This window comes from Harpia harpyja, chromosome 14, assembly GCF_026419915.1.
Source record: "Harpia harpyja isolate bHarHar1 chromosome 14, bHarHar1 primary haplotype, whole genome shotgun sequence".
Lineage (NCBI taxonomy): Eukaryota > Metazoa > Chordata > Aves > Accipitriformes > Accipitridae > Harpia > Harpia harpyja.
Window position 1 is genome coordinate 33,245,646 of NC_068953.1, and position 13,379 is coordinate 33,259,024.

Sequence of the window (13,379 nt, forward strand, 5' to 3'; positions counted from 1 at the left end):
GTTACAGCTCTACTGCCATCTCAGTGATTGTGTAGGTTCTACTTCTTCTATCAACTTCACTCTTGCACTAGTACTCAGACTACTTATGTTTTTCAGAAGAAAACTTGACTAAAATCAGAATGAAGTAGTTGTTCAAAGATAGTATACAGAGAAATATGATAATTACCAAAAAACGTTATAATTTTACTGATGGCAGGATATGTAATTATCAAATATAGCCTGGGAAAAAATGATGTACATATACACCAGAGCAATGCAGGCTCTTTATGTTCCTCAAGAAGCACAAAGACAGTATTTCAGCTTTTACTTTACTGGGACTAGCAGGGATAGAGAGTCATAAAACACAGTGCTGGAATTGTAAGAGCAAAGCCAGAGATCTATGCTACAAACACCAGTGTTCAAAACAACAAAAAAAACCCCAACCCAAACCAAAAGTATTTCAAACTCTTTTCTCCAGCAACTGCAGCACAGCAGAACAACTATCTTTTGCCATTCTGATCTGCTGCTCCAGAGGAACAACATTTTTTACCCACCTTATGTAATTCTTCCACTAGGTATTTTTCCATACAGCAAATGGTATTTTAAGGACAGAGTAAAGGCAACTTTATGACAGACTAACATTTTGTTCACACTCCACTTTAACATTTTATTGTAATTTTATCTGCAAATTAACTTCCTCCCTAGTACTTTATAACGCTCAAGTACATGGACCTGAATAACTGCCCAAGTTTTATCAGGTAAGAAATTGTATGTGTGATTATGTGTGTAAGTAATCACAAGCACACTTACTCCTGTGCACGCGCAGGGCAGTCGTGTAGGCACCTGCATAAAAAACATGCATTTTTGTGCAAATTTGAAGGCCTGAGCTCATAATTCCACAACATCCAGATTTTGTAACAGGCAGATCTGTGGTTTCTAATGCCAGCTGCTGAGTAAGTATTTCAGCATCACAGAACTATGTCAATGGCACTTTCTCTATTTGGAGGCTTGTTACACTAGAACTGATGGTTTTCAGCTGTGTATTGGCTGGGGAACACTAAGCAGTGACCGCACAGCATTACACTAGAAATCAAGTTCCAAAGGCATCTTTTTCAGGCTTACCTAACTGACAAGGTTCAGTTGGAGATTGGCCTTGAGCAGAGAGGGTGTGCTCCAACTCAGCAGGGGTGGTGGAGGTTTTGAGTGGTAAGAACTGCCTAGTAAGCCTCTAGGAAAGAAGGTATGGAGTCCCAAGTTGCACAAATCCTCCTGCAATACCACCAGAAGAGAAACTTATTCCCAAAAGAAGGGCAGGTGAACAAGCCTGCCTGATGGGAGATTAGCTAGGTACCTAGAGTACCGATATAGACATACAATAGGAGGATCGAAGCGTGAATTGAGAAATATGAGTATTCATGCTGATGTTAAGTGCTGACATAGGTAGGTTTGTTTTGTTTCAGACAGGGAAGACATATCTTTCGATTTTGGTCGTTAATATCTATCACAATGAACGACTTATAACCGAAAGTAAGAGGTTGGGTGCAGGACAAGCCAATTGTATTACCCCTGGAGAAAGCCTCAAACACTTTTTGCCACTGCTTCTGGACAGAAATCTTACTAAAATTACATACTAAGAAATAGGAAAAAAAAAAAAAATCAAAATACTTTCATACTTACCTGGATTATGATATATCTCCCCAACATACTCAAATGCAAAGAGAAGCTGAAGATCCGTTGGCTGAGAATAATGAGCTATTGCAAGGCACACCTAGGAAAGAAACATTTATTGTTATTTATAGACATAAAATTTATTGCCCTTAATTATGACAGCATGAAATATGCACAGCAAAAGTAAAAAATCAGTCATCTGATGTTTTATTTCCATATTTTATTCGAGAGAAGTGAATTATATAGTTAAACATACTCATATTTGCCGAGAGACCATTACTGTAATTGTAGCAGGTGAGTTCATTACTATCTATCAAGAGTGATTACCTGATAAGAGTGGACTAAGTTTTTGCAAGAAAGGTCAGACTGCAACAGGCATCCCTAAACATGATTCTCTGTATCAACAGAGACAAGCAAGGACTTGGAGATACTATGCTGTGCCTGCCCACCTGCATATAGAAGTAAGGAGAACAGAAAAAGAAAAGAGCACAACACACAGGTAGTAAACACAGTACAGTAAAATCTCATTTGCAATTGGTCTTTTGATAATTTTTTTTTTTTTTTTTTAAATAAAGAGTACTTATCAACATAGCAGAAAAACATAAGAATGACCATACTGAGTCACTCCAAAAGGTCCAACCTAGCACTCTGTCCCTGACAGTAAACAGCAATTAATGCTTAGGGAAGAGGGTAAAAATAGAGAAAGCATAAAATGAAATTTTACCAGGATGTATTTCAACAGTTCACAGTTCAGGCACTTCCTGAACTAAAATCTGGTATCAGTATTCAACAGCATTTAACAGATGTTTTTCTACAAAGTTGTCAGTTCGGTCAAAAGGTTTTTGAAGTGCGACTTCCCTTTACAAAAGCCCTCTTGGTTCTTCCCTAAAGTATCATATCTAACCAAAAGTTTGTATCTGATTAAATTTTTATTATCTTTTCCACTAATTCACCCCATATAGGCAGCAGGCTCACCAGTCTATGCTACCCAAAACTCAACCTTCAAAATTTTCTGCTCTTGGAACGGAAAACAAGAGACTGGTTGCCCTTTGAAGACTTCCAGGACCTATGTCAATCCTGCACCTCATTAAGTTGTATTCCAAAATTCTGAAGGGCATTGATGAATATAAACCAAATGCAAATTGTTTGGTAGTAAAGAACAGCTTTTCACCCAAGTTATTTGGAAATAAGTAATTCACAGTGGGAGATGCTTTCTTCATGTTAGTCATTTGGTTTGTTTGTCAGCTGAATGGAAGGCCAAAGATTCTCCATTAATCTCCAATTTCAATAAAAAGTGAGTCTTTAGGGTAGGTCCTTTTGCCAAGTGTGGGGGATCTACAGTTAATTAAATATGCCAGTAATCACCCCTTTCTCAGTCCCCAGCTCATCTTGAGAACTGAAACATCAGCCAAACTCTCTGAGGGTAGCAAGATGTCAGCTTCATTAAATTTTGGTCTAGCCCTTATAGGTTCTGTCCCAGATGACTGGATTTCATTCACAAAAGAAACCCACACATAACTTCTAGATGCCTGCAGGTTTATAGCAAGCTCCAACACTGTCTCTGACAATCTGATGCGTTAATCAGGTTTAACCAGGCTGAGTCACAGCAAGCCCTGCCCTGGGAAGGGAAATTCAAGAGAGATTTAAAATGAGAGAGAGATGCATCCTCAGAACAGCAGAGATTAACTTGGGGCACAAGAAAGAGTCTTGCCTAAGTCTTCATGTTCTTTGCAACAGTCTCAGGACCAGCATCACATAAGCAACTGGTTTTCTACCTGTACAAACTGTTCATTTTGGTAAAACCCTAAGATTATTAAAATTGAGAGTGCAGCACGTGGTTTAATATTAGATACTAGACTTCAAATACAGTCAAGCTTTGCCAGCCTTTGTCACTTTAAACGTAGCTATTCGCTAATAAATATAAAAAAAAATTTGACAAAACCAGTAATATCTAGAATCAAATTCAGGAAGAAAAAAAACCTTTCAAGTAGAGATTGGCACTGTTACTCTCTAAATTCGAGGACTTGATTTAGAGTCTCTAGCTTTGCCTTCTTCCACCAGTATTTGCTTCTCCATTTTACCAAAATGTACCTGCCTTATCTCTAAAGAAAATATTTAATGAAAAGGAGACTATAAAACACTAAACTCTATTCTATATTTTCAGATACAGAAATTCCATGTGACAAAGTTTTTAATTAGGGACAAAGACATAGTATAAGTTCACATTATTACCACTAAAATTTTTCCTTTCAATTTTCTTCCTTCCCTTCAACTCTCCACTGACATTTTATATTTAGCAACATGTTGACACAATTTATTCACTGTTTAGCAGTTTTGGATATTATTTTTGAAAAACATTCTGTGCATCCAAGAAATTGTTTTCTGTTAGTGAAGGAAAGTTTTCTTATTGTCATAGACATAAAAGAAAGATTTGCATGACACACAAGCAAAGGAATACTACTAGTGGCAGCATTGTGCCACAGGAAAAAAAACTTGAGAGCTCACTTATGCCAGCTTCTGCATGGAGAAAGTTATTGTGCTCTTACTAGCTTGTATGCAACATATGTGGCATTATGGAGCCTTCACCATATTTTTTATTTACTTTGGCTTTTGATGGGGACATTCCTCACTATTTATAAAACCAGTAATGACTGTAGACTTACTTGAGTCGAAAATGTTTTTTTCACAAACACTCCCCAACAAAAAAAATTCCTATTGGGTCTTAGAAGAACAGTTCCTTTAACTTTTCTCCCCACACTTTCAGTTCTACAATGAAACTGCAAAAGAAAACAGAGGACAGGACATTCAGGGTGCAGGGGAAGGATCCCCCCAAAACCCAAACAGTAAAAGTGGCACCGGGAAATAGTCTACCATGACTTTTCAAATGAACATTTATAAGCTCATTTCCAGGATTTGGTAAAGCTTTTAATAACTACCATGAAGTAGCTGGAAGCCATGCACATTTTATTAAATCTTGTGATTTCAGTGTGCAAGTCAAAGCTGAAGAAGCCAGCTAATCCATAATACTTGGCCTCTTCTAACAGACTACTTTTGCCTATCATTCACAATAAAACAAAATGGAAATCTGTGTACATACACATTTTTACTTCTGTTTTTCTACGTAATTTTTCACTACAGTAACTGATATTAACAGAGCTACTCCTCATCTTCATTTATGGGAGTGAAGGATGAAAGCCTTTTACTAAGCTGATCTACTCTCAAGGCTTGAGGATGAACTGCAAGACATGAAAAAATTCCATTGTGCTGCCAAGTAACACAATAAAAATACAGTAAAACCTATTTTTAAAAGCAGCAGCTGAAATCTCTGTCATTTACTTGCCACATTTGAGAAAGAATATGTGTGTGCTGTGTTAAGAGGGGTAAAATTGTGGCGGGGGAGATGGTAAGCATTCAGATCTGGTTCCCCCAAAAATATGAGAACATAGCTGTGCTTTTGAACCCAGCAGCTGAAAAATGCTCCCAGGTGTTCCACAGTATAGACCTAACTTGCAATACCAGGTATTGCACAGGTGAAACAGTCCACCTGTAGATTACAATACAGGTTCAGTACCTCTATTTCTGTTATTAAAAAATGCATATATATTTATCCTGCTACTGTCTTCATTTTTACATTGTAGACAAATTCCACTCATTTATAGACTAAACAAGTATTAGAGAGGTACTGATTTTCAGTTTACTCCTCATTAAATCCATATAGTAGTTTTATTGTCTGAAAGTTTCAAAAGACAAGCACATTCCACAGATCTCAGCAGATTATCACCGTAAGTAGAAAGCTCTTAAATTGGAAGACAAACATCTTTTACAGGAAATGTTCTCATATCAAACTGAAAAATGTTCGGTATTCTTGCCAATTTACAATTGTGTAAAGCTGAAGATATTTAGGCTCAGTCAAAGAGCAAGAGAATAGGCTGCTTGTTGGAAAGTTCATTTATTAAAAGCAGTGAACACAATGGCTGTAATTATTTCATAGTACAAAGGCCATTTCCCTATGTCAGTGTCCCCTGTCCAACCCCTGAGAAAAATAAATGATACTTTCAGGGCAAGCCCTCCACTTCTTCAACAGGAATTTTACCAAAGACAAGAGCTTCAAAATATTGCTAACGCTCTTGGAAAAAAGAGTTTTGAACAGTCGTATTTAATATGTGCTAAGTTAGCATAGCCCTGCATTTCACCTCCTTCCCCCTAAAGCCAGGCTACCTGTCTTATGAACTCACTGCAAGGATACTATTTTCCCTTGCTACTGCAATTCCTATTCTGAGTAGACACCTGTAGTAGAAAGTCATGCAACCAGGACCAGATCAAGTCCCACAGACAGAATTTGTTAATCATCCTAGGCAGGAAGTCTTCTAGGGAAAATAAGCTTCCAGGTAACAAGACTTTCAGCCCTAACTACTGTGCACGTTCTCCTAGCTGCTAAGCTACGAATTGTCCAATAGAGAACCACTGGTTGTTGGTTTTTTTTTTTTCTTTCCATAAGAATTCTAATACCAGCTATACATAATACTTAATTTGGTTTGAGTACAAGTAATCTACACAAGAGGAAACAGTACAAGGATTTCAGAAGCTGAAGTAACTTTTTACATATCAGAATCCTTGTTTGTACAAGAATGTGTCTGAATTCTAAGTACAGGTTTCCTAAGTCTTAAGAAAAATATTAAAACACATTGCTATTTTTTAAAATTCCTTTAGATAAGTTTACTTCTAAAAAAAGTTTTCTTCACCCCCTCCAATCCCACTCCAAAGACCATAAAGATAATAATATCTTCTCGTGCATTCCCAGTGTCTTGAGGTATTACCAATTTTGTGATCTGTATAAACAATTAGAACAAAGTAATACAGAAGTTGGGGGGTGGGGGGGAGACATTACAAAGGGTCAGTATAATTTGTCCAAAACTCTCAGTTTCATATTATTCTTCATAACATTTAGGAAAAAATTGTTCCACTCCATCCCAAGTGTTGCGACGTGTGAGAAGGCTAGTTTTGATTCCAGAGGAAACAAGATTTGAGATAAATAATTTTCTTTCTGTTTTGATTAAGCATGTGTTTCTGAAACTGCTCTCATACTCATTTAAAAAAGCTTCCTGAAGGAAAAGAACTGAGGGAGTTCCAGAAGAAAAAGAGATAGAGAAAACTGAGATATATTTAAGAAACAGGAGATTAGAGGGTGTGTGCCATTCTGGTGCACTGCCAAGATTCATATGCATGGTGAGGCAACATGCTATCATCTAACAGTTGTAAGATTTAAAGCCTCACCTTTTCATACATTGTAATTTCTTAGTCTAATGTCAAGTACTGTAGTGGCTAGAAATTAGCAGGAGTTTTCAGTTTGACTGTTTGTTCCGATTTTTGGAACAAAATCATTCCTTTTCCTTTAAGGAATGTGAAATGCTTCTTCTTTCACACTAACTTAAGACTTCCCCAACTTGATTACCCTTGCTTCCCCATCCTCCACTTCCTCCCACACCCATCTGGCTTTCCTTCCTTTGAGGACTCTATAGCTTTATTTTTGAGACAAAGCAGAATTAAACTGCTATATAGTGATGACTGCAAGTTTCCATTCCCCTCTATTATTCCTTAACTTTTGTCTCCCAAATATCCATTAATAAAAATGAGGAAGAAAATAGTTACTTGACTGATGAATGTTCAGACAGTATTTTATTAGCATGTATTGGCTGCAACTAATGTTGAAGGTATTTTTCTAATAGAACTGATTTTTAAGCTTCTTCATAATAATTTACCCCAAAATAAACTAATTTACCTTGAAATTAAATGTGTTCTTCCAATTTGTTTCTGCTTAAAGGTAGAGAAAAATACCTCTGCAAGTTCTACCAATATTACCCATGCATCATGTCTGTATGTAATCAAGTCAGTCTGATTGTCCACACCTGAACCCTGACTGCTTTCAAACTTGGATCCTTCTTTTCACACCTAGTACCAAAAAGAGACTCAGAATACTCTCTATTCTAGTAAGGCAGCTTAATTAGTAAGGGTTATTCTCCCTTATGCCCTGTTCAGCAAATATAGACACTTCCTTAGGAACAGATTACATTCTCTTCACCAACACCAATTTATATAACCGAATGCTGTTGAGTATTTCCATTACATTCAAGGAACTACACATGAAACAAATTACTTAACTGTATAAAGTTAGTATCTGTGCTCCTTGTAACTATTCCATGTATTTAAAGCTCATTTTTAAACAGTAATTATCAAGTATATTGTTTTTATTTCTTTAACTATTGCTCTAAACAGAACATTTGCTAGCATCTGGCAACAAGTTAGACACATTTATACTCCCATAGTTTGAAGTGTATATTTTAGTAGGTAGGGATTTCATTTTGACCTACCAGTGCTTTATTCGTAGGATGGTACTCCTCTGTATTACCAGGATGACATTTAGTTAGAAGTTTCCCTGCTCTGATTTGTGCAGCTGACTGTATTTATGTAAAGTTTGCTAAAGGAAGCTATTTATGATTTATAAAGCACTAACATGCAGGTCTTTTGCTTTACAGAACAGAGATTGTAATGCTAACTGTAACATCACCTTCCCTTCTGCTTATTTTAAAAACAAGTGAAAAAAACTTATTTTAAAAAACTTCAGTCATAAATACTTCAGGACATGATTTTAATTATAGTCTGCACAATTCACTGATTCCAACAGAAATTCTGCGTTCTGCAGTTTCTCAACACTAGGCACCATAGAAAACCTTCATAAAACACGTAAGCACAATTTATGCAGTTCATTTTTTACTCAGGAGGTCTTCATATCTAGCTCCAAAATGAGCATAAGCAAATTTTTGAGGAAAAAAATACAGCTGACAATTATTTTAATTTTTCTCACAGAGATGACGGGACATTAGGTCCCCAGGTCAAAAGGAAACAGAAGAAGCTGGATAGGGTCCAGTGGTGGGCTACCAAGATGACTATGGTCCTGAAATACATCTTCTGAAGGAACTGGGCTCATTTAGCTGTGCAATAATGAGACTGCAGGAAACCACTACCAGGAAGGTAGTTACAGACTCAGTCTTGCCAGATGACATAATGGGCAGCAGCCAGAAACTTATCTTGGGACATTCAAGCTGGACATCAGGAAAAACATGCAGCACTGGAACAGGTTACCCACAGAGGGAGAAGACTCTCCATCCTTGGTGGTTTTCAAGATACAACTGGACAAATCCACAGCTAACCTGATTTAATCTCGGCAACTCTGAAGAGAAAGGTGGACTAGGTGATCTCCACAGGCCCTTCCCATCCAGGACCTCTGACTCCACGGTCAGTTCTCTACTACAATGTTCTCTCAGTTAGAAGACAATGCTAGCACACTCAGCTGAAGAGCAGAGCAGGAATTCCCTCTCATCAGAACTCTGTTATACTTTAAGTCTTGGTCCTCTCTACAAAAGTTACGCACCCACAATTCTTCCCAAGACGACAGCTACCAATGTTTTCATGCCCAAATAGCTGGATGTAAATATATATTAAAGAGGCCCTCCAGAACTATAAGGAGGCCTGACTACCTTCCTTTGTTTTTAAACATCAGGACAACCTTGCTAGTATGTAGTACTTGAAGGGCAGGAACAGAAACCAGACAAAATCTTTCAAGAGTGTGGTGCTAGCACGCCATTTAAATGCCAGAAAGAACAAAATAACTCCACACAATATGCTGTGTAAGACCATTCTAGTTGTGTTCACCAGCACCCCAAAATAATTTAAGCAAAATCCTGATAGATCAGGTTTCTTCTAAGGACCTCATAGCATTAAATAAATGTCTAAAACCAACAGAATAATGTTATTATGGAAACATTAGGTTAACAGAACATTATCTCCCTTCAGGAAAAGTGTGCTTCTGTGATACACCCACACAAAGCTGCAGTAACCTACTTGATGCATCAAAACTGCAATAGTAGCCACACAGCTGATACTACCATTTGTACAAGTTTTCTTCCACTCCTCTAGTGAGTGCATTCTGATATTTGAAAATGGCAACTGTTATACCAGTACTATCTTTATAACCACACATATTCAGATCCTTCCGGACCTCTAGAACTAGCTGTTCTTCCTTTCAAAAGGAATCACATTAGACCGTGTAATTGTAAATGTATAAAGTAAGCACCTTCATAAAAAGGTTTCACTTTTTGCTCTTGCATAAGTAAATGCAGCACAAAAAGTGTTAATGAGATGCTGAGTTTATGCTCTCTTCCTCCCCCCTCCAGGCTAATCACTCTCCTTAGCTGTGACAGCCAATTAGAAACAGTTGCTATAAAGATATTGCAGTAGACAGGCTGCTGCAGGGAGATTTCAGAGAAGCTGTGAAAGGGGAACTGACTGCTGAAAGATTGCCAAGTGTGAAAGGTTACAAACAGCAAAGGCAGCAGGCAGGGAGGATTCTAGAAAAGTAGCAAGGAAAGAACACTGCTTCATTACTGGGCTTCTGCCCAGGGATCTCTATGAGAGGGTAAAAGGTGAAGAAGTGATGAACTTGGTTCACCAGTTACCCAGTATGGTAACTGCAAACAGACTTATGTCTGGGCAGATGGTTCTTACTGGACTTACAGGGTTAAGCTCAAACTTTATCCTACTGAGAAGGGGAATTCTTAAGCTCTGTGAGCAAACTGGGTAATTACTTACGAAAGGATTGCTGTGCCATGCCTGGCTACAAAGTGGTGCCATGGAGGTCAGAGGAGCTGTAACTCAAATAACCTATGGCACCGATTCAGAACAAGGAAGCCAGCGAGCTAATGTCATTACATAGACTAACCATCTCTGATTAGCAGAAACTCACCTAGACCTTACCAGGTTAAATAACATTGTATGATTTTGTTGAGACTTATGACAACAAGTGTTAAAACCGGGGAAGGAATGAAATTTCTAGGCATGTACAGGTAGAAGTAATTCCTCTTGTCAAGAGGTATGCAAGTTTTTTCTAAGAAAATGTTGAGAAAGAGCACATAGTTTTATGTAGATTAGACAAACTGGTCATTCCAAGTGCTCATTGGAGAACTTGCTGTGTGAAGCAAAGAAGTGTATATATAAGATAGTACACTTTACCTATGGGTAACCTAAGCTTATGACTTTCAGAAAATGTATCAGTTTCAAACATTTTCCACAAAAATGTAAACATCTGTTGTACAGCTGCAATGCAGTATTCCAATTCCAGTCTTTAAAAAGATTTGTTTAATAAATCAGTAATGTTTAAAAGTACAACAGATATGACAAGAAATGCAGGTTTATCTTATGTGAAAAGAAACAGTTAATACAACACATTAGATTTTTAATCTAATAATTTTGACTCTCAAAATCTAGATATTCTCCTGCAACAGAACGTGATTAATTTGCAATTCTACCCCCCTACTTCTCTCTCAAAACATAAACAAAATGTTCTTATTAGCACAGCTGTTGCTACATATAATGACTACAAGGCAAGATTTCATAAGAAGATATAATACCTTTTTTGCACTTTCAGGACCCGCTTCATCAAAACGAAATCTGACAATACGGAAGTCTTTGCAATAAATTATTAATTCAGTTGGATTAAACTTAAGTTTTTGGTTGGGACCAAGGACCTTCTGCTTCCTCTTGGTGTCATTCACTGTAAAGAAAAGACAAAGTTATTTAGACTGTGTTTTGTAAGTGTACAACACAAGACTGGCTCAGATAGATACAGTGATGCTGCTACCAGCAGTTTTTCATTTAATAGTGTATTTCAACAGTTCCATTGAGGTAGAAAACCTATAGGTCCTCTCGTTAATCAACCTCCCTTCAAACAACTGGCTGAATTACTGTCTCCTGTATGCCCAGATTATTTTTGTCCATCAACAACTTCACAAACAAGGAATTAACATGCAGTATTCCCAACAGCAATTTTTGCTCCCAGACAGTTGTGTACGCTTCAATGCCCTTCTGATGCACAGTAATTGGCATATATGCTAATTTTTTTTTTTTTTTTTTTTTTTTTTTTACTTGGACATACACAAAAGTGCTGGAGTTAAGGCTAAGATTAACTCCTTATTTCTTACATAAAACTCAAGAATGTTAGTAAACTGCCAGCTGGTCTAGACCTGCATAGACAGGCTGTGTCTCTTGGCCTATGGAACTCCTTTTCAAACAGAGAAAGTTAAGTTGTAAAAAGTAAGCATCACAGAAGCCACAGAGACTTTACTTGTGGTAACTGGGAAAACTGGGGCACATAGCTGTTGAGTGATTAATTGACATAGCTGCCTGGTTGCAGGTATCTTCTGGGTTAAACTTAATTACTTCCAGAGAACTCAAGACAAGTGTTTTAGGAAACCTCCAGCTGTTCACCTTCAACGTACCAACCATCAAGCAACCTCTTCTGCAGTGTTGGTGAAAACCTCCCTTAATTCCTGCTGGTAAAAGCTTATGCTTCACTATATTTTGGGTAAACCTGTGTAACAGGAGAACAAAGAATAATCTCCTCAAGTGTGTGGCAGGAAATACTGCCCTCTCCCTCTAAAGAGCTTCAAACCTCAATGGAAAAGCTAAACAGAAAGGGTTCCTAGAGAACTTGTACCATTCTTCTAATGAAACTGCAAACATTCATGCTATTTGACAGTTCGGGGAAACATGCACAAAAGAGTAATCTAGAATCTGTCAGCCCTCAAGTTTCAAAATAAGATCTATCCGTAGTCCTCTCCCATTTAGGAACAACATGCTTCGTGTGAGAGGGGACAAAATTAATAGAACAAATATTCGAGGCTGGCTGGCTTTTCCCCCCTATTTAGCAGTTTATTGTATGAGCATTTGTATGAGACATTAAATAAGAAGATTGCAACACCCCATTTATAAACACCTCTCCATACAGAGCTGTCATTAACAGATTTGCAATACTGCTATTGTTTTGCCACTTCTACCTGGTATTTTTGAAAAGGGGCAAAAAATGTGGGCCAGTGCGAAACCATATAATAGGTCAATAGCACCTCTTCATTTATAAAAAAGCATTTCTTCATAATGTTCTTCCTCAGATATACATTAATCTTTTCACAGTGATTACAACCAGCTTCCAGAGTGGAAATGGATTACTGGATAACTTTGGGCACTGAAAACTTAAAAGTAATGATTTAAATTACCTAGTCAGAAAACCAAGTATTTAACAGCCCATGCCATAATCAAGATTTGAAAATTATCATATTAAATTCTTTAATTGCAAGATGAAAAACATTCTTCTTAACAAACAGGTTAGCCTAAAGTATCTACCAAATAAAAAACTGGTTCTTCAAGATAAGTATTTTATAAGTTATTTCTTCAGATTAAGATGTCTATTGTCATTTGTAGATTTTCGAGGACCACTAGCTATTAACTTGCTAAGAATTAGACAAGATTGAAAACACGAGCATTTATGTTGTCGGATATCCCAGCTATGTCTAAATTGTGTAGAGTGACATGCTTTTTGCAATCTAGTGTATTTAAATGAAAGACATTCAGATGCTTGATATAAAAAAAGCTGCTAACAAAATTTTGTACTGCTATAACAGGTGTCTATCCTAGAACACCTGTTGATTCAGTATTGTAGTTAAATTTAAAACCAACATAAAGACCCAACTAAATATGTCTCCTGCATGGCACCTCAAGTTTTATTCAGCTTTTAAGGCTTTTATCCTAATTTTAAATAAACCAAATTCTTCGAGTCAGGGAAGCTTAATGACATAAAACCTTAAGCATCAACAATTCTGCACAACCTAACAATCAGTTAACAG

At 37.2% G+C, this 13,379-nt stretch overlaps 2 protein-coding genes across 3 annotated transcripts in view; one reads left to right on the plus strand and one right to left on the minus strand.

The window, feature by feature from the left end:
* The window catches only part of FAN1 (FANCD2 and FANCI associated nuclease 1), a 48,932-nt gene extending 40,402 nt beyond the window's left edge, over nt 1–8,530 (plus strand). The window contains exon 14 of the mRNA XM_052807910.1: nt 8,512–8,530. The gene's annotated coding sequence lies outside the window, so the exon portion shown is untranslated. The remainder of the gene's footprint in view (nt 1–8,511) is intronic.
* Nucleotides 1–13,379, minus strand: part of MTMR10 (myotubularin related protein 10) — a 43,863-nt gene that overhangs the window by 12,143 nt on the left and 18,341 nt on the right. For both annotated transcript variants that reach the window (XM_052807913.1, XM_052807914.1), the window contains 2 exons: nt 11,112–11,254; nt 1,657–1,747 (listed from right to left, as the gene is read on the minus strand). In XM_052807913.1, the coding sequence (XP_052663873.1) occupies nt 1,657–1,747; nt 11,112–11,254 (234 nt within the window). The remainder of the gene's footprint in view (nt 1–1,656; nt 1,748–11,111; nt 11,255–13,379) is intronic.